The sequence below is a fragment of the Branchiostoma floridae genome, chromosome 6 (assembly GCF_000003815.2).
Source record: "Branchiostoma floridae strain S238N-H82 chromosome 6, Bfl_VNyyK, whole genome shotgun sequence".
Lineage (NCBI taxonomy): Eukaryota > Metazoa > Chordata > Leptocardii > Amphioxiformes > Branchiostomatidae > Branchiostoma > Branchiostoma floridae.
In genome coordinates, this window is record NC_049984.1 from 6613717 (window position 1) to 6636013 (window position 22297).

General features: G+C 41.3%; 1 protein-coding gene across 2 annotated transcripts in view; it reads right to left on the reverse strand.

Annotated features, from left to right (window-relative positions):
- Positions 1-16198, reverse strand: part of LOC118418693 (puratrophin-1-like) — a 125666-nt gene extending 109468 nt beyond the window's left edge. The window contains exon 1 of one of the 2 annotated variants that reach the window (XM_035824742.1): positions 16006-16198. In XM_035824742.1, the coding sequence (XP_035680635.1) occupies positions 16006-16062 (57 nt within the window). In that variant the 5' untranslated portion in view covers positions 16063-16198. Of the gene's footprint in view, positions 1-14855; positions 15186-16005 lie in introns of those variants that run through there. The other variant, XM_035824740.1, reaches the window with a different exon arrangement.
- Between the last annotated feature and the right edge of the window lie 6099 nt (positions 16199-22297).

Here is a 22297-nt window from a genome sequence, read left to right on the forward strand (position 1 = left end):
CACTTTGCCATGTGAAATAGTTTATCCCAGGTGATAGTATTCCAAACTGGACAGCATTAATAAAGCACAGCCATTGCCAAGGTAACATAGTTTGTTCCTATCTCTCTTTCCGCCCACTACTTATCTTGGCAGTAGGACTTACATACCACCAGTCAACCAGACACAAGTGAGGTGACGCTTGGATTGCCCTATTTTCGAATAGTACAGAATTGGAAAATAAGGGAACTTCTAGTCTGTGTAACACAAACTCTGCTGTCCAGGGCTGTAACTGGCCCCTCTAGGAGGCCCGGGTGGAGGTTGGGCTGGCTGCTGTAAGCGAGATTTAATCAGGCTAGGGAATTTCAAAATCCTGAACCTTTTATAAGAAGTTATAGCTTTTCAGGCTAACCTATTTCCAAAGGTGATCACATGAAAATTAATGTTAAGATATTCTCTCAATAAACAAACTAAGTATACATAACAACCTCCTTTATTATGTACAGTTGGCCAAGTAGAGGATCCACCTACAGCAAAGCATCTGTAACTCAATATCAGTAGTTGGGAAATCCAGTAAATTTGTATGGAGGACCTTTTACCATGGGTCATGGTGTAGCAAAATACACAACCGACTTACAGGTCATACTTCCCTTCCCATCCCCATCCTGTTCTGTATCTTTCATGATGTGAAATCAAAGCATTCTTTGAGACATTTTACTGCAACAGACTTTCAAGTTCTTTTTTTTAATTAAACAGCCAAAAAGTACCAAAACATCACACATTCCTCTCAAATGTTAAAGCCGAAGGTCACAGCCACCCACAGAACAAGCCTGTCTTCCCTCTGAGTTGACATCTGCCACACTCTGCCACCATTCACAACGTCCTCCTTCCCCTTTTGGACCAGAGGCACTCCAATGCCATTCCATCACGACTACATGGTCAAGTAACACTCTCCCACCATCCAAGCCCTGTATTTTAACCTTCACCCTACTTTGCTACCCTTTAGGCATCCAATCTGTATGGGTTATAGGGTCAGGAAGCAGGGAGGGGGTTAAACTGTGGAAGCTTCTGTTTTGTGTAAGGCACAATGCTGGCCTTTGTGTCTTGCACAGGCAGTCACTGCCTAGTAATGAGCCTGGACTTACAACTGTTACTGGTAATAGGCAGAAGTGGGGATTCCAGAAAAAAGCATTTGAGAGGATTTTGTGTCCAAAAGTTAGACAGATCTGGCAACCATTATTCAGTGAGTGCTTAAGGATCCCCAAGGTTACCAAATCATCTATCAAATCATCTATCAACTAGAGTTCGGCGACCTCATACCTCCATGAAAATTTAGAGCTTTTGTAAATTTCATGCAATTGACTACCACATTAACATAATTCATGCGTGGTGTTGTTCATCATGGACTAACGTACACATGTCACAAGTATAAAATTCCAATCATCAGACATAAAGCGGCTTTGCAATTTTAACATATACTATGCAAATAAGTTCCTCATTACCATATTTGGTATCTGCTTATATTCAATCTATCATAATTAATAAGTGTTACATTTATTGAAGTCCATTTATTGCTAATAATGGTATTATACAATTTCCTCATTTATTATGCAAATAAGGTCCTCATTTGCATAACATGTATATCATTATGAACACCTTTGCCTAAGCTACCTGCACCGGGGCCCCTAAAATGATGCCAATCCGTCAATCCTTTCTGCAGTTATCCTCTTTGGAATGTCTTGACAAAAACGCCCCTGCAGTTCCGAAATTACATGTTAGGGAGCTGAAATCTGCCCCACATTGTCATGACGCTAACAGCTATCTACCGCCCAAATGTCAAGACTATATCATGTCCGGGACAAGAGATACATTGAAAAAACTGCTATGATAGAATATTCTCATTAATTATGCAAATGTACTCCTATTTTGCATAATTAGTATCTTATCTTGTACAACATTGTCTAAGGTACCTACATACCAAAAATCATGAAAATCCATTGTTCCCTTCTTGAGTTATCCTCTTCAGAAGTTTTTGACAAAAATGCCCCTGCTATCCCAAACCTAGTCGGTAGGGGGCCAAAACTTATGTCACTTATTCCTGAGCACAAGAGCTATCTAACACTCAAAAATCGTGACCATAGCGTGTTCAGAACACAAGATAGCAAAACCGGAAGTTGCGTTGCAGTACCAAGGGAAGCCGCTAGGGGGCCCAAAATCTAATCACTTCTAGCTTTCATCGCACCCCACCAACACACCAAGTATGAAACCAATCCATCCAGCCGTTCTTGAGTTATCTTGTTGACAGACAGACACACACACACACACACACAAACGCTGGGTAAAATATAACCTCCATGACATTTCATGGAGGTAATCATTGTTCATTGATCTTTCAATGGTTACCTAGGTCATGGTCAACGAAAATGGGCACACATTGACCCTTGTTGCTGGTTGGTTCCTTTATAGTCTCGTTGAAAATCCTATGACAAAAAAATGAACTTAAGCTGTAACCTGCCTAAGAAGTTATCGGTTGGTTTTGATATTCATCTGTGATGATGATGATTTATCTGTACGCAATTCAACCTAAGACTGCAAAAACTTTTTCACCTGATTGCAATGATCTAATTCATTCATTCAACTTGACTTGTGATGTTTCATCTTCTATGACCCCAATATCTACCTTGTAAACATGACCTGTTTAACTAGCATCCAAGTAAACTTGACCTCCAACCCCTGGTAACTTGACATGCACATCAGAAAGTCTGGAAGAGTAAAGTTTACCCTCCTAAATGTGTTTATCTCAGCAAGTACACTGACTTGTTAGGGCAGTACAAATAAATCACAGAGGCTAGAGAAGTTCCACCTGCACCTAAACACAGCTGTAGGGGATTAGCATGTTGACAATTGGACTTTACAACTTTGTAGACAGACAGTTGGTTAGTCCCTCTGTTTACAAGTTTGTGTCTCCAGAAAAACAATGATTGTAAAATGATTAGATCTTCAACTAAGAAGTTCAAGCATGCATACTAAGGATTCTGCTCATTCTCCGTGTTTTATGGCTGTTTTTGCAGAATTGTTACTCATGTCTGGTATTATGTGCTTTAACAAGAAATACTAGATACAGTATCAGAAGAGTACAAATGTTACAAAGACATGTTTAAAACACAGAGGCACTGAGAATGCACTGGATGCTTACATCTCATTGGTGATTAGGAGACAGAGAAGGCTTGACAGCTACAGGCAAGGGAAAACACCTGCTTTATGAAGTTCACTTTTCAAATCCCCAGTTAATCAAATTCCTGGACATGTAGGGTTTACAGTGCAAGAAATAAGTCCTGTTGTTTAAGCTTGAGTCTAGTTTAGGCTGTCAGCCATAAAAGACTGCAGCAAGCTGGATGGTCTGGTGATAACCTAGTTATAAATATACTTACTTCCCCATTACTTTTATCAAATTCCTGAGCTTCAGTGCAAGAAACAATCCCCACTGTGTTAGCTTCAAGTTCAGTCCATCATTGGTGATGAGATAGACATAAGACTACAGTTACCTCAGCAGGCTGGGAGGTTTAATGATAACCTTGTTATCAGCAATGGCAGCGAGGATACAGAAGGTCAAAACCTGTCAAACACTGTTGGACAAATATCTGGCAGTCAGACAACAAGAGACAGACTGGGATAGTAGATGTGGCATGGTAGTGCTGTGGTCTTGGACAGAGTTCAAGTTCTGGTTGTTTGTGTTCCAATTTGTTGCAAAAAATCTTCAAGTGCATTAACAAGGTAAATAACAAGTTCATATGAGCAATTATTGTGACACGACCCTACAGTAAGGCAAAGATGGCATAGCTTATACATGTCCATATACAGCAAAAAGCCCACATAACAATACAGTATGAACAATTACCTCATCATTTAACACCCCTGTGCACAATTGGCACCTTCCATAAACAAGTACATGAGCCACTAAACAACTCCATGTGAATAATTATCTCATCATTAGCACCCCTGTGAACAGATGGCACATTCCATAAATGTCCATGTGCAATACACATGCCACTGAATGAATCATTCTGAACCAAAAGCAAATATATTTCATGAACACCAACTTCCCGGGAGGAACCATAGATTTAAACATAGGGGCTACATAATTGTAACCTGCAATCTAAATAGAGAAGTAACATCTGGATATAAAATTTATGGGAGGCCTAAAATATATTGACCAGGACATAGGCCACTCATATATATATCAGTTTATCAAAGAATCTTGATTAGGAATCTCATAATGTCATATAAAACTTCTTGACCTATCTTGATTTCCTAACAAAATGAATGCTTGTGAAAACAAAACCTCCTTTAGGGATAAATGAAATTCAATGTAGAACATTGACTCTAGTGTAGTTAGCTTGGAAGCCTGACTGTAGCAAGCTTCTCTTGAAGTCTCAGCTCCAAAGTCCAAGGCCAACATGCCCCCAAGGAAACTTTGCCAGCCCCTGGCCTCAGCCGATGGCCCTAGGGTTCTGTGTAGGTCCTGGTAACAGTTTGGCCTCTTGATTGAAGTGAGGTCTGCTTTGACAGGTACAACACGTCCCACAGACATAATCTTCTCCAGAAACTTCTGCAGCCTTACAAAACCCATTTAGCCCCACTGGGCAGTACACAGTCACACCACGAACCTGTCACCTCCAATAGGAACTGACTACTCCCAGAAACATTGCTACAACTATTTCTCTTCAATACAGATGGGGACAGCTCATCCTCTTCATCCCTTGTGAGACAAAAGGCCGTGACTTACAGATGGAGTTGACTTATATCTATATGTACATATAGAAGAATCTATATATAGAGTAGAAGAGTCTTGGCCAGGGATTCAACAAGTCCTCTTTGTTATGTTGGCAACATGTAAGGATTGGTGTATAAACTCTAGATCTACCATATTCCAGTTCATCCTGATGCCCCAAATCAATCCACTCTCAGGACAGCCAGTTTATTGCAATGTTACAGACAAGAAACATACAGTTCTGGTGAAATTGTCAGACATGAGGGATAAATAGATCTCTTCTTTTGCTTCAATTGTCATCTTCCTGTCTGGAAAGCTCTCAAATCTCCAAGCAGATGTTGGGAGTAAGACTGTATATCATCCATATATAGCTCTTGATAAACTACCGTGCTGCTATAATTTTTTCCCTTTAATAGCTCCCAAAGTTCTATCTTACAGGTCAGCTTGTCACCACCCTGAAAAGCAGCCATCCCACAGAAGCTTGGAATGTTGTGGGGTCATGACCTCTGGATCCTCCTTGTGCACCTCTAATGCACACCAGACTAGATCATCAATTTCCAAGCAGATATTTAGAGTAGAGTATGGTACATACAGTAGAGTATTTTGGTATTTCCTCCATGTAAGAATTATGGGTTCCAGTATGGGCTGCTCCTTCGATTCACTGTCTGGTCTGTGCGGATCAGATCACAGAATATCTTTCCATATGCTTCGTCAATATTGCTTTGAATGTGTCCACCTTTAGTTACAATGACAGATACTAGATGCCTTAATGTTTTCTGAATACCCCCATTTCTTTGTCAATCAATCAAGTTGTGATTTTTGTTAGCTGTCCCCTTTCGAAAGATTAAGGGCAGGTTATACCTTACCAACCCAAGTTACCGACCTAATTAGGCAGACCTAGTTACAGCCTTCACTCGCAATAACTTGTAGAACAGTTGTCAGGAAAAAAACAAGGCAGTCGGAAACTGAGTTACGATATTCCTCTCCAACATCTATACATACTGTATTTGCAATACTGTCTCGCAAAACTGAAAGGGTAGCAGAAACTACAATCTTTCCCCCCTAGAATCTTAGCCTGGTATCCAGCCGTAATATAGCTCCCGAGTCTCTTCTCTCCAAAGAAGAGAGAGGAGACTCGGGAGTTATATTACGGCTGGATACCAGGCAACTAAAATCTAATGAGAGCAACCTGTAGACCCAACAATTGCAGGGCAGTCTACAGCAGTTAAAGTCTTCCCTCACGATATCTGTTTGAAGTTTGCAGACCACTTCATTTCCCATCATTGAATCAACATGGTTCCAATTCTGCCAACAGCAGGAGCACCAAGGTTGCCATGGCAACAGTTTCCATGGGGAGGAATGCCCAGGACCAGGCACTTCTCTTCCTTTGTTGGTATCAATTTGAGAGAATGACGCAACCTGCCAAATCAAATGAGGTGGGTGGGTTCTAGGACAAGAGACAACAATTAACTATCATCTATTGTCCTGAAAAATCTTGCTATAAACTTTAAAAAGTTGCAAACAGCTGCTCCAAACGATAAATCTATGTATACTTGGCATGAAATACCATTGCCTAGACACAGTAGGGGGTACAAAATATTCCAAATATTTCTGTCATCTCTAGAATTACAGGTTGCAGGAATTATGACCCATAATTTTGTGAGTAGTCTACAAGGAGGACCAAAATTACAGGCCAGAAAAGGTCCTATATGGTGGAACTAAATTATAGCAATTTTGAGTGGTCGGCACATAGTCAGCTTGCTATTGATTTGGAGACTAGCTGTGATGTGTGTCCAAGCTCTCTCTATCAACATGGAAGTGGACGTGTTAGCCAAGCATGTAGACGCTTCAGTTTCCTTATTGGAACAACCAATAGAATGTAGTACAACAGTGAAATGCAAGGGACATCATCAGCTATAACATTAGCTATATTTATTGTTATAGTATGTCTCAGCATCTGCATTCCAGAATTTCACTAAATAGTGATTCATGACAATGCTACATTTACGTCAAACTTAATTACAGACATTTTTTTTTGTTTTAGTCTGGAAATTGCAGGATGCAAGTGAGCATCTCGAAATCGAACATACATGTAGTTACTAGTACCAACTAGCAAAGAGTAGGACTGTTATCAGGGCTGTCAATAGGATTTGTCCCAAGAAAACCATTTAGGAAACAGAGGTTCAAAATATATAGCTGGTCACCGGTACCGGTTTGACTGTACATTGTATGTTCAATATCACCACAGTACAGGAAGAGAGGAACACTGTCTGGAACACTTGCCAATATAAACAGGAACCTTGATCAGAATGGAGTAAGTACAGCCCTCTTGGTTTCCACCCTCCTTGCCCTAACTACTTCCAGATTGAAGTACAGTACTTGGACCATTTGAACCAGGCCATAAACCCTACTCCACATTCTCCAGGTTCCATGGACCAGAAAACTACCCAGAGCTGAGTTCCCTCCAAGGTTAAACTTCATAAATCAAGGGCCTGTCAGGGACTGGGGTGCTTGCTAACAGTTTTAGAGAAATGCCAACTTTTTCCTAAACTTTCACTTCTGTCTTTCATGCCATTTTCATGGCATCTTCTGCAGAAAGCCACCATAAAAGGCAGTGATCAGAAGAAACATCAAAACACCTGCTAAGGAGACTAGAATTTAGTAGAAATAAATGCAAACATGGCAAAATAAAATCTGTACTTTCCATAGGCCAACAAGGAAATAAATCAACGAACATGGAAATAAACGCTGACAGTGACAGTCAGTTCACAATTTAGTCTTGGACATTTTATATTCAGCTTAAGACTTTATTGGTCAACTGTGACCAAAAATAAAATGTCCCCTGAATATAAAACCCAACAATCTCTAATGGCTTTAACAGAGACTCTTCTCGGCCATGTAATGTGAATTACAAAGGTCAAGGGCAACTCTACAATCCTAACTTTATCACATGTACTTTATTTTACATGCAACAACTCCTCGACTTCAGAAGCTAGGAGAAACACACCATATTCCAGGTGCTGCATGAATCAAATTTGTCCAAATTAACAGCCCCAAAAGTGGATATCTCTACCAGCATTCCCAAAGTTTTTCCCAACGATCAGAGATTTGAGGCATTTAATCAGCCAGAGTTATCAGACCAAGCTTCCCTCCTGCCATCCTCCCTGCCCCTATCACTCAGCCAGACAGCTTCTCCCCACTTCAGATCATTTGTTGTACCTTTCAAGTTGGACACATCAGTCCCCCACATCTGTGCAGGCCATCCTGGCTGGTGCCACCCCCTGTCAGCAAGTCTGCCTTCAGGTGCATTTATGGTCTGTTACAGTGGTATACTTGAGGCCATGCTGATTTAATAGTTTGTGGCTTCCCTGATATCAAAAAATGCTTATCATAAGCTGGAAGATCAATATAAAAACTGAGCCTGATGAGAAAGTCTACCACGTCTTTCAGGACATCATCATGGGAAGGTTGAGTTGACAGTCTTACCTTGACTTGAATGTTATCTATCAGGAAGTAAATGTAGTCATAGCATTCTATTTGCATGGTGTCAAAGGTTGAACCTACTTAGATTTTACTTTATAAAGTCCAAGAACCAAAGAAATAAATTGATGTGGCATTACATTCAAGAAATATGATTTTTTTTAAATATGATTAAATTTTTAACTGTAAATGTTGTCAAAGAAATACATAAGATGTGTAATATCAATTGGATAAATCATCCATAATAGACACTGCCAAGCCAGGAGCCTATAGTACAACGGATGTCTACCAAGATGATAAAAGCCAAAGATCAATATCATAGGAATCACAAAGAGTCAGACACAAAGAGTTAGTTTTGATATAATATTATAAAGGAAGCACAACAGACTACATGGCAGCAAGACTGACTGAGAGAACCTAAAATTGGCAGACTCCTCGTTAATCTGTTGTATACATGTTTTTCATAATCGCCCTGACCTGACCAGGGTTAGTCCAAATCCTCATGATAAGTGAAAAGTGCAGCCAATGTCAGAACTTCCCATAGCATAAACAGTTTACATTCTAACTAAAAGCAGGTTAGAGTTACATTTAAAAGGGACAACGAGTTCAGGGTCCCGAGGAACTGGTCAGCAATACAAGCAGAGATGGCAAACCTAATCCACCCCCCCCCCTCCCGCTCCCCTCGCTCCTCAAAGTCAATCATGAATGTATTATGGCCCTTCCATTCTTAAAAACAAACAGGTGTACTAAGGATGTTGGTAACATTGGTTTATCACAATCTAACCTTGTGTTCATACACAAAACTGCCCAAGAAGATAATGCGTTTAGGTGACCAGCAAAATCTGGTCTATGTATGTGGACAAGTATGGTTATGATAGATTACTTTCTCATAACATTGACTATCAAATGACCACCAAAAAGTCATTGATATTAGCCAGGTGGTCCTTATGTACAAGTGGGTCACTTCAACAAGCTGCACTATACATGTATAATAGTGTGGCTTGTACATTGACCCCTCGAACTGGCCAAAAATCCATCAGGCCAACGCCTCACCACCACATGAGTGTCCGCTGCCCTTTATTTGTCACCCTATTAAACATCAAAGCCTCCTGGTGCCACTTGGCCTAATTGTGTTCTGCTGGGATTCAGGGCACTTCAAAGAGCAGGACCATCTCCAAGCAGATGTTAAGAGGAGAGATATGATGATTTCCTGACTGCTCCCATTTCTGACCAGTGGAGGATATCCAGTACATGACTATAAAATGCTATAATATTACTGCCAATCATCTGCTTGGTGGTTAACTTCAAAGTGCAGGGCCATCTCCAAGCAGACATTAGGAGACATCTGAAGATTTCCTGACTGCTCCCATGTTCTTCCTAGTGGAGGGTACCCAGTAAATGAAGTCATAAAATGCTATAATGTTACTGCCTAACATCTGCTTGGTGGTTAACTTCAAAGTGCAGGACCATATCAAAGCAGATGTTAGGAGGAGAGATCTGAAGATTTCCTGATTGATCCCATTTTCTTACCAGTGGAGAGTAAATTACAAAGGAAGCCGTAAAATGGTATGATGATACATCCGAACACCTGCTTAGTGGTTAACTTCAAAGAGAAAGCTTAGTGCACTGACTCATTTTATCTATTCCAGAGATTAATCATTAAAAGATTCTTTGGGCTAATTCAATTTAGTTTTCTATTCTATATCAATATCTGTTCCAAATATCGTCTTATTTTTGTATTGGTTCTCATACGAAGCAATACATATGTATTGTTTCCTTGCAGAAGATTCTTAAACTCTGAGAACGTTCAACAATGTATGCAAAGGGTATTCTTAGTTTGACAAATACTTATTATGCGCTAAATAGATTTAATGTTTTTTCCATAACAGCTGCAGAACAGTGTTTTATCAATACGAATGTAAACAAGCATGTAGTAAGAACAGTAATCAGGCTTACCATACACATATAGCAACAAATCTAAAAGAACACTTCGGATCACTCCAAGAAGCTAATTAAGCCAATGCAAAGATTCCTATCACAAACATCAGCCCTGCCTGTATGTGAGTCATGTGAACAGTGAGATCCTGACCCTCCCCCTGTATGCCTGGAACCTGGCCTAGTCAACTCACTTCTCACGATCACATTACCAACTCCACTTATCATCACAATGTACCTTAAATTCCCACTTACTAGTTTGCCAAGAGGCATCTTCCTAACAGCACTTTTGGTTATTAAAAGATTTTGGACTTTCTGCAAAGGAATTTATTTTAAATTTTTATTCAAAGGAAGGTAAACTGATAATGCTTTCCTTTCATCACTTCCCTGGGTCATATTACCAAATACATACATTACTGATATCTTAAATATCTACTTTGCCAATGGGCATCTTTACAGAACAACCGTATCAAGCAAAAATCTCAATTACTGGTTTTGTTCGACATTTCTTTCAACATCAGGAGATAACACACGATTTCCTTCATTTTGGAATTTAAAAAAAAGGCTGACCAGTGTTATTTCACTTCCACATTTCACTCCTATCTAATCTCCACACCCTGCTTTTGCTGGTAGGTCTTAAATCTTGCTTTAAACTTAAGTATAGGTAAACGATGAATTTACGTTTTGTAAGGAACTGCTGTTGTTTCACATTCATCCAGCGATTTTGCGATTTTCCCACGCCAGCCGGCTAGCGGGCAGACCTCTCCACGGGGGATTATCCCTCCATAGAGATGGGGAAAGCAGCTGACTGGGGTGGAAGAAAGGACCCTTCAACTGTAACACTGACACTGTGGCCCGGACTGCTCATATTCAACCATGTAAACACTGTAGTCTGACTACCCTCCAAACAGAGATTGGTAGGGAAAAGAGCAGCCAGGGCAAGTTGTTTTCTGCCAGGAGCAGGGATAAAAAACGGTGCATATTATAGGAAGATCACAATTTTCCCCACCAACCTCTGTTCGAAGAACAGAAGGGCAACTATTTTTCGTTGCTATTCTATTAAACTTTGCAGAAACTTTCACTGCTGTCTCAAAAGAAAAGACTAAAATATGAACTGTGATACTGGCACTGTTGGTTATATTCAATATGACTAGACTGCTCATTTTCAAACATATAAACATTGCAAGGAGGATGGACCAGTTTCTCTTTTGATCCATTCCTGATTGCGTTGAGAACAATTGGTCTCAAAGCACAACACTCTTGTACAGTCCCAGTGGTTACCATTTGCTTTCAGTAAAATGTCTCACCGTGGTCTTTGGGGATGCTCAAATTCACTCATGTAAACATTGTATAATGAGTACACTGCTTTCCTTTTTAACCCTAATCCACCCCTCAAGCTCTGTTTTGACTGAAAGGCCTTTGTTTACATACATGTGTATATTCAATAATTATATCATTCTCATGATTTTTCAGATAATTCTTGTCTTGTGTTATACCTGTATGCCCTAGGATCTAGGATCATAATACTGAAGGGCCACCCTCAAGTTCAAAGAGACGAACACTGAATCATTATGCTTTACAACTTGTAATTTGTTCCAGTACATGTGGCAGTAGTTACCTTTGCTTATAGGAAACTGACCACTGAAAATTACTTGTCTACGGCATACTGGTGAAATGGCCAAGTGAGCGGAGTGTTTGCCTTGCTTTTGGCAGGTTGTGAGCTCGATCGCTAGCTGACATACCAAAGACTTTTAATATCGTACATACTGCTTTCTCTCCTGAGCACTCAGCATTTGGGAAAGAGTATGGTAATTTAACACACTCCACAACCAGTGGACTAGCCCCCTGCTGAAGTGATTGTATAAAGTTGTGTGGCCCAAGGTTGAAGGGCTAATGAAACGGAGATGGGCAACACCCTGTGCTGCATTAGTTGTAGGGACTTTACAAAACTGCCTACCTGGTCATCACTAGTAGGGCGGAACGGTTTCAGGAACAAACTGCCATCCTCGTTCCAACTCAGCTGAAAGCCTCCAATCTCATTGGACGGCTGTTTCCATAGCAACTCCAGGGACATCCTTGCTCCCTGCTCCATCCCACAGACATGTCATTCCTCAAAAATGCCAACTTTCCACTGTCTGGTTTTTGAAACATTCTGACGCACGAAGTTGTCACAGGGTATTTCTCAAGTAATGATTTATTGATTCATGCCCACTTTAAATCCTCTTACCACCAGCTATTGAAACCTAGCCTAAAGCTGGAGAGCAGACCAGTAAGCATCAAAGAGGAGGGGGGATGAAAGTTGGAAAACATAAAAAAACAGTTCATGCCAGACAAATAACAATAACATCAAAAGATCTCATTTGTAGCAGAGTTACAAAACAGAAAAAAGATGCTTCAAATTGGATCTTTTTTTAAATGGCAAGACCAAAAGGATGTTCTGAACATTTGACACCCCCTCCCATCACCAATCCTTCTTCCTAACCACCCATCCATCCTGCTTCAAAGGCACTTCATACAAGAGCTCCTTGCAGAGGCATGAAGTGGAAAAGAGGGGCTCCACCCTGCCAACTTACATGTAAAACACAATTTATAGAGTTTCTTGCCCTCAAATCTTGTATTGGAGCAAAGAGAAAGGGGGTGGCATTTTTTATTACCCTTGGTAAGCTAGTGCACTAAACCATTTAATTTTTTCACATATTAACAATAGGAGAAGAACAACAACAAAATGATACTAATCACTTCAATGGTAGAAATTGAACCACTTCTTTACACACCAAGGAGGACACTGATTACTTTACAAGACCCGAGAGTGTTCACATCATCATACCCCTCCCTGCTAGCTATTCCAAACCTTTTCACATGGAAAATACCTTGCCTGGGATTGTTACTCCCTGTCAATCAAATTTTACCCAATATAAACCATATGTTACCACTAGGGTGGAGTCAGACTGAGGGCATGGCTCTTTCTGAACACCAGTTGATTTGTTTGCACCCCTGAGTGCGGACCACTTGAAAAATCCTTTCCCCTTGCAGAAAAATTAGTGAGTCTGGTTCCTGTGGGGTGGCCAGTCTGCTGTTTGTTTATGGAGGGTGACAGGGATGGGGATGGGAAGGTGGGGATGCTTTGATGTCAGGAAAAATGTCTGGATGCCCATGGGACCTGTCACATTCTGATGGATATGCTGAGTGGTGCTGCCACCCAGGAAATATGGGAGCAAAGATTTTATCAAAAATCAAATTTACAACTCTTCAAAATCAAATGAAATAATGACACAACAGGCATAAATCATATAATCAAAATAAAGTTTGATTTTGCTAAATATTTCATAAAATCATACCAAGGGGAGTGACAAGAAAAAGTGCAGCATACTTGGGATTTTCTCTAACGGCACTGAACTTTAATCCAACGCAACTTTAATCCAACACTTTTCGGAACCCATCTGTCAGTCAAAAACTAGCTCCGGTTTGCAAATTCTTTTGAGTGCTTTACAAGACCAGTAAGGTATACGACTTAAAGCCTTGTAAGTTTGAGCTCACAAAGATCGCATGTTGCAGTGACAAGTTAATCAATCTTCTGGTATGTTTTCATCTGTTAATCAAGCCGTGGGAAGAGGGCAGCGATTGTAATTTCAAGCAACACTACTCTTCGTCCTCACATTACACAATCATCATCACAGTAAATATAGTGAAATATCAATAAACTGTCCATCCAACACAACCAACATGCCTTGAAGTATCCCTCTTTAAGTACAGGGCCAGGCTTTGTTACACAAATTCAGTGGAAATCCGAACACGCGCCATTTTGAATCATATTTCAGCACGCCCCTTCACCCCTATTTTTGAAAGTGATCACATCCAAAGGCCAGTAGGACGGATCTCACTGGCGATACCATTACAGCCCCACATGGGGGACGTGTTGTAGGGAGTTTGTACTGTGTTTTGCGGGGATATTTTTTGGGAACCATTCACAAACAACGTATTTTGCCACCATTTGCTGACCAAACAACGGATGAAAAGTTTCATAGAACGTCATAACTGTGTAGTGGAACAGCAGAACGGATTTGCCGCTGGTTGATGTATTTTCGGGCCGTGTTTTGATCGCTGCTATCAGCAGTTTACTGACATGCCGATTTGCCAATTTATCCTTGAGTAAGTGCCTGCCGATTGATACAAATTTGTCGTTGTAAATATGAAAACCATAGATAAACAGCCTTATTATATTATTGTGTTGGATTAAAGTTCCACTGGGAATAGAATCCCAAAGGACTTGCTATCAGTTACACTGTCTTTGAAATGTTATTTTCTCGCGACACAACAGAAAGTGGCAGACCAATGCATGTGTAGCAATGGCCGGGGAAACATAGTAAACAATGCACTTAACAGTTTCCAGAATGCGCTAAAGCCCGCTTGTTTATTTATGGTTCAGTTTAGAATTTGTTGGAATGTGTTGGATTAAAGTTCAGTGCCGTTAATAATGACATGTAAATCCTCCAATCCATTTTAGTAGGGAAAGACTTGTCATCGACACCTCTTTAGTTTTAGCGGATTAGCAATGCAGATCACAAGTCTCTGTTATCATCACAAAAACAACAAATTTTATCCAATTTAGAAGAACAAAACGATCTAAATCTACTTCAAGTGGGTGTGATTTCATGGAATTTGCAACACAACAGACAGGAGTTTGAAAGTTTACCCAAGCCGTGAAAACAGCGGAAACTCCGGCACGATTTGAGCGGCGTGTCGCTATTTGCAGGCTTGTCTGACACAAGTAAAGTGTAAACCGGACACCAAAACACACGGGAACATCGGCGGATACAACAGGATAAACACCGAGACAAGTAGGGACACAGGGCCAGACTGTGGGGGTGTTTGCAGGAGTGTTACTACTCGCAAAATTGTCAACACCGGACTCCTCTTGGGGCAGAAAAAAATGGGGAAAATTCGCCAACAAAATTGGGTCAAAAATGTGTCCGAAGAAACAACCGAGCTTTCTCAAACAAAGTAGCATTTCTGACATATCATGAACCCAATTTTGGACAATTTTCTACATCAATTCGGTCCCCAAAAAGGGTTTGGCAAAGACATGTTGCAAACTCTAGCTCTTTGGATCGATCTGTTGTGAAACCGAACATTTCACAATTCCCCCGCGGCACAACAACACTGCCGGGGGTGCAAGCCGGGGCATGTTTTCAAACCCGTCTGGTCGGTAAAAACTCGGCTAGAAAAACTTGCCAGCCTTCCAAATCTACAGTTTACATAATCTATGATACAATCCATCTTCTAAAGACGGTGTTAAGTGGACCTGGAAAAGTCGAATCGCTTTTGACAAAACAGACCCCGTAATTTGAGGACAAGGAAAGTATTTATGGCACCTTTCCAACGCGTTCGTCGTTTGCCAGTTTAAATCTTGTCTGACTTCCAAACCATAGCAATAGACTTTCTTGCTATTTTACGGAGATTGAAATGTAAAAATTGAATTCAGAGATGATTTGGATACTATGATTTATAGGAAACATTTTGCCCAAACTTCAGCTCGTCACGTCCGTCCTGACCCTGCCCCGACCCGCCCATCAGCTGGCTATCTGCAGAAATTCCTGCACGAGATCTGAGTAGATTTCATCCACAAAGTGTTCCTTACAACAACCGTCTGTTTCAGAAATACACCCGGCAAGCTTACAGCACACAAAAGCCGGCCTGTTCGGCGATCAGATGATTGAAATTCAATGAATGCAGACGAATTATCGCGTTCTGCATAAGAGTAGAGCACAGTTCGTGCCGGCGGTCAATCTCTGGTCTTGGAACACCACCAAAATGTAGTCCTAAAATAACGTCTTAGCCCTCACCTTGGGGGGTTTCTTCTGCTTCTCTCGCCCCGAAGACGTCTTCCCGGCTCCAGACATCTTCAGATCGTCTCAAATCCGCCTGTAGAACTAGAAAAGGGCAACTTTCCGAGGAGGGAACTCCGACTGGGACTTCATGCATGGCGCCATCTTGTTTAATTCCGAATTTTGGTAAAGTTTCTCGGGCATGCGTGGTGTAAATCATACTAAATGGCCCCTGAGGCGAAAAAAAAGACACAGAACTCCGAAGCCTTGCAGTCTTCACTAGACCGAAACAAGTTTGTCAGCTCAAGAAGCCGACTTAAACATCCGGGAAATAAACAAAACAACAAGTAGCTCACGCATTGTGATCAAAGTCTTCTTTGCAATTTAAATCACCGCCCACTGGTTTTGCTTCTGCAGTCCTGTTACAAATCAATAGATGTCGCTATTGAAAGCTGGGTACTCATCACTTCGACATTCAACTGTTCATTTCATCCCGAGAGATGACACTAGTTTCTCCAGACTCCACCCTAATTTTAGTAACAACGCTGTCTAAAAAATAATAAGCGCAGTAATTCTTAAAGATTACCATGGTGAAGATTGATGGTTACCTAATTTGCATGATTCATATATGACACGTAACAAATATGAAATCCACCGGCGTACTATATTTTTCATACAAAGTGGTCCACTGGTCCTCATTCATAGATTGCAAGTTTTTTAATACTAACGCCAATCTATACACAACGACTTTCACACTTTTGACAACATCACACAAGATATTGTGACATTTTCTCATCAATTGTGCAGAAGTCTATTTTCATTTGCTAACTTGAAATCAAAGTTCCTAAGTTGTCTATAACGTTACATAAAACAAGTCACATGTTTTAAAGTTCAATCATAGTAAGGAGCACGTTTATAAGATTGCCTCATTGGTAATGAAAATTATGCCATTATTGATACGATCAGCATATACAGCATCGTCAATGTCAATTTTCACATCGGCTGCTTACTAACAAAATATGAACACCTTGATATATTCCTTTTGAACGTCTCTATGAAGTTCTACAAAATATGGTAACGTTAACGTTATACCACTTATTCCCTAGACCAAAAGCGACTACAAACCCAAAACCTATTACAGTAAGGTCTAATGCAGTACCATAAAATCCGCTAGTTGAACAATACTTTCTTTCACTTACTAACCACATAACTTGTTACTTACATACTTGACACCACTTGATACATCCACAGTATTTTCGATTCGCAAGCAAATTAACAATGCCGCATTAAGGTAATGAAGGGAAGTGAATTTTAATACATTTAAATGCAAGGCAAGTATACTATCATAATCACTTCAGCTACAATATGCAACATGAAGATGGTCGAAATCTAAATAAGTTAATTTGGATTTTCTTAACTTTTCAGGTCGCTGTGAAATTAAACTACATGTATGGTTTCAAATGCTTGTTCAGGTTGGGATTCTCAAACCTTAATTTCAGCACCAAGAGGCCACGTATAGCTTAATAATAGACGTAAAACGAGGACAACAACAACAACAGTTAATCTTGAAACTTGAATCAATACTGTAACGGTTACATGTACAGTCAGGCAAAAGAATTACATCTCCAACGAGCTACGAGTATTTCCCCACAAAAGACGCTATGTATGAGCGAATCTAATCGCCAACAAACGGCCAGTTACCTTTTCGCATATTTTTCTTAACTCGTCTATGCATGAACGAATTTAATTGCCAACAAACGGCCAGTTACCTTTCAATCCAGACAATCCCATTTGTTGTTTCTTAACTCGTTGACTATGTATGAACGAATCTAATCGTTTATCGATTGACGTCATTAGACAATCATCGCTGAGCCTGCGCAGTCGTGGTTGGTTCGTATAGAGGCGGCTGCTGGTGCTAACGTTTTGTTCTTGTTTTCATTCTTTTTTTTGTGTGTGTGTGTTCAGACTAATGCATATTGCATATGTCACAAGAGTTTTTTGCTGTCGTGCCAAATGCGTGTGTGATACTTTTAGTACATTGAAACGTGAAAAGATCATATAGAAAAACTCACTCATAGTCCAGGTGGATCGGGGTTTGTTGTTGTTTTCATTCAAAAGAGTGGAAAAGTAAAATTAAACGTATTTCTATCAGCTTTTTTTACTTCTTTTTTTTTTTTGCTTTCACTAACTCACCACTTATCATATCATGAAATCCATCCACATACAAGTTTACTTTTATTCGTTCAGCCCATCCTAACTCTAAGAAAAACTCAACCAAATATCTTGCCAACAGAAAGGCACAATTTGAAAAGATGCTTGATCATCAAAACTGCAAGTGGAGTTTTCCTTCCAAAAACAATGCTCACGGATAGATAAGCTACAAGTTAGTTTTTGCGCGTCGATTTTTTACAATCGTCTGGATTCAAAGAACGTCTAACCGGCTTTTCGTTTTTGGCGACGCCTCAGGGGCTAGCCAAACAGTATAGTAAATGTCCGATTGGCAAAAAAGGGTTGACGGATCGTCATATTTGAATCTCATCATCTTACATATACTTAGTATTTATATTACCATCAATTGCACAAAGAAAGAAAAAATACATAAAGTATGTGTCTTGCCACTGAGCAGTATGGCCACAAAAAAATTCTTGCCTCTAATGCTGAATTCTATTACAAGTGAAAGATGGTGACCGTGTTGTTGCTGGGGTTTGTCACCACCAGTTGTCCCTGCGGCCCCACAGCGACGCCCCACGGGTAGTCGATGCCCCCGATGGTGCGGAGAAACTTCCCGCGGGTCGAAAACATGTCCAGCCGCCCACCTTCGGCGTCAGCTACGATGATGCGACCCCGCCGGCCCGACACGACCGTGCAGTCGCCGCGGGGAGCGCCGAGAGGCTTCCCGAACTTGAACAAGTGGCGACCGACGCGGACGACGCTTAGTTCAGTGCCCGTGACGAGGATGTCCCCGGCTAGATCCGATGCGACCTGCGAGTCCGCCAGTTCGACTTTCTTCTAAAAAATGGAATGAAGACCTTTAGTGTACATTTTTTGCCACGTGTACAGTGGGCTGTGTGCAGGTCACAACAAAAGATGTTGAACAGATGCAATTAACACACAAAATGAAAATAACTATCATTATAATTAGATAAACTAAACTTCTCCTTATAGTGGGGATAAAAGATCATGTTACTATGGCTAGCCAAAAGGTAATGCAAGTGGTTTTATAGCATGACGATTATCTTTATGTAATGATTTGGAATTTGGCACAAAGGTAAAGGCATGTATTTTCTTGTAATTTTTTGAGACTGAAATATCTCAAGTATGTTTAACGACGAAAGGTTCATCGTATTGTAGCAGGATTATGAATTTTTATACTGTACTAAATTGTATGAAATAAGGAAGACTGACGAACGAACCTTGCCGTCTGGCAGGAGCTGGATAATATCTGTCTGGCCAGCCAAGACGACGCCTTTGCGCCTGTGGACGGCAATGGCAGAACATCGCGACTGTAGGGTGGCGTATGGTGGGCGTCGGGGAAGCGAGGTCGCTGGCACACCCTGCTGGTTGTACTCTGCTACGTAAGCAGACCCGGGATTGGCGAGACGATCCGTTCCCAAGACTCTGAGACGGCCATCCTGGGCAATGGTGACATCGCAAGGGAACATTCCCTTTCCTCCGAAAGGTGACACAAACACCGGGAAAACACGGAGAAAAGCCCCACTCATGTTGAAGACTTGGATTCGTTGGTTTTTGCGATCAGCCACAAAGATCTCGCCGTCGGTAGACACAACGACTCCGAGACTGTCCTTGAACTTCCCGCGTCCTGATCCCTCTCCACCGAAAACGGTCGTCTGCGTGCCCCCATTTCCACCCTTTGGGCTTTCTGTTGAAGACATCTGCACCTCTCCAGTGGTGTAGGTAGCATGCCCTGCTGACTGACCAGGACTCACGGTGTAGGTAGCGTACAATGCTGACTGAACAGGAGTGTAGGTTGTGTCAAAAGCCGGCTGACCAGTGTTGATGGTACTATTCACCGCTTGGTGACCAATGATGTGGGTAGTGTCGGTACCTGATTGCGGCTGTGGATTATATGGAATGTACATTATAATTATTACATCTATATACCCCACAAGCATACGTATCGCCTGATATTTTGAGAATACCAACTACAGAACATAACTGAAAATTTGGCCTTTAAATCTGGCCTTTAAAAAGGTTGGTTCATGATACATGTGATGCGATGTCGTATTTAAAAGTATTTAAGACAACCTTTGGTGTTAAAGATCACCAAAAATATATCTCTTTAGTTGAATATTCGTCATGTCGATTCGTCATTAATCATATTCATGTTATGCTGAATAGGTGATAGGTGACAGTTTTGTAGATGTAAATATAGATATAGATATATAGATATATGATTTCCTCCAAAATCTGGATCATATCTTAGAGGTCTCATCGTTGACCTCATCTGATTATCAAGGTCTAACAATAATTGTTTTCTGATATTAATCATGTTTAAGAGGTCTCAATGATATCTTAAAATTGTCTTCAATGTCTATTAGGGATCCCGTCATAATCTTTCTTCTGGTGATCTCGATAGGCGCCTTTAGATTGCCAAGCATCCTGTTTCCTGTTGGAATGGTGTCCAATAAACACGCATGGTGACAGAAAGCATGTGCTTACCTTTTTATTGCGGTTAAAGCCGGTAGAAAAGTAGACGCCGATACAGGCCCAACCGGCGATGAACAACACCAGGAAAACGGTAATCGTGAGACATCCGTATTCTAGACAAAACAAAACACACAAAAGACACATTGTGATGAGCATGACCAAAGGTGTTTACGATGTAAACAAACAACTCGTTAACTCAAAGTCAAGGAAAATCAATACATGATGTCATAATACCGTAACTACTTGAGAGCACTAAAACCTTCTAAAAAGAATTATGTAAAGCAAAACTACAGACGGCCAAGAACGAAAAATAAACAAGGATACTCATTGGAAGTTTAACAGATTAGATACAATGTGATAGTAATAGGCACAAAAGTGCCGCACAATGCCCTTTTAACTTTGTGGCAATACATATTTTGAAAATGTTGAGAGTTAGACGGGCGTCATATCCATTCAAAAACATCTATACAATCATAATCATGACAGAACCCCTGTTGCAAAAGAAATAAAACTAATCCTTTAAAACAGTTTTACACACTGAACTACACCTTACCTTTGTTCTGACCGTACATCGGATTGTCGTGCACCATGACCGGAGGGTGTCCAACATCTTTTGTGGCACTGTTCCCGTCTGAGCGACCTGGTGCAGGAATGTCATCGCCGATATTTGGAGCCGCTGGAGCTTCTTCATTGCACTGCATTGCTGCCGTATGGCCCGTATCACTCTGTTCCATGTATGCAACAGCATAAGGTTGGATATCGACATCGGCGTTGGTGACGATGTCGACCGTTTGTCCGTTCCAAGCTGCAGCGCCGCTGTTTGGGGACATGTTGTCGCCGTTGCTGCCCCCAAGCTGAGCAGTGCACCGTGGCTGACTGCAGTCGTCGTCGTCAGTTCCCTTATACCGAACAGCGTACGGCTGTATGCAGTCTTCGTTGCCGTTTCCCCTATACCGTAAATTATACGACTGGCCGCTGTCGCCGCTGTCGTCGCCATTGCCTCCGTACCGAACAGCGTATGACTGGATGCTGCACGTGTCGTCATCACAGTACGCTGTTGGTCCGCAAGCTGGGAGAACATCCTCCATGTCCTCCTGGTGTTGTGTGTCACTGTGGGTTGGACAGGTGACAGTGGAGTCATCTTCGTCATGTTCTTCCACTTGTGGCTGAATGCTGCAGCCATCGTCCTCACCGCTAGCTGGTTTACAAAGTTTAGGGCCGACACTAACCGGTTTCATCCCACTGGTGATGTCGTCATCATCCAGACTCCGGGGTTCCTCGTCTGTGGAGCTTGATTTGTACATCGGATTCGGGTTCTGTTCGTTTCGAGGTCTAGCGGATTCTGTCGCGGAAAAGTAAGTCGGATTCCTGTTCCGAACGAATTTTCGGTCTGGATGAAACGTGTTGCAGAGGTGGCGAGGGTTATGCGGGATTTCGATCGTTTCGGCTGCAGGACTACTAATATTTGCGTGCATGTCGCGACTGTCGTAGTCGGCGTCGAGGGTGCCGTCTTCTCTGTTCTCAACAGCAAGCATGCTGCAGGAGTCATTCTCAGTGTTTGCTTGAAGTTGTGCAGAGTCTTGGTCTTCCATTTTAGCGTCTGGGCGTATCTCACGGTGCCACTCCGTGTGGACAGTCTGAG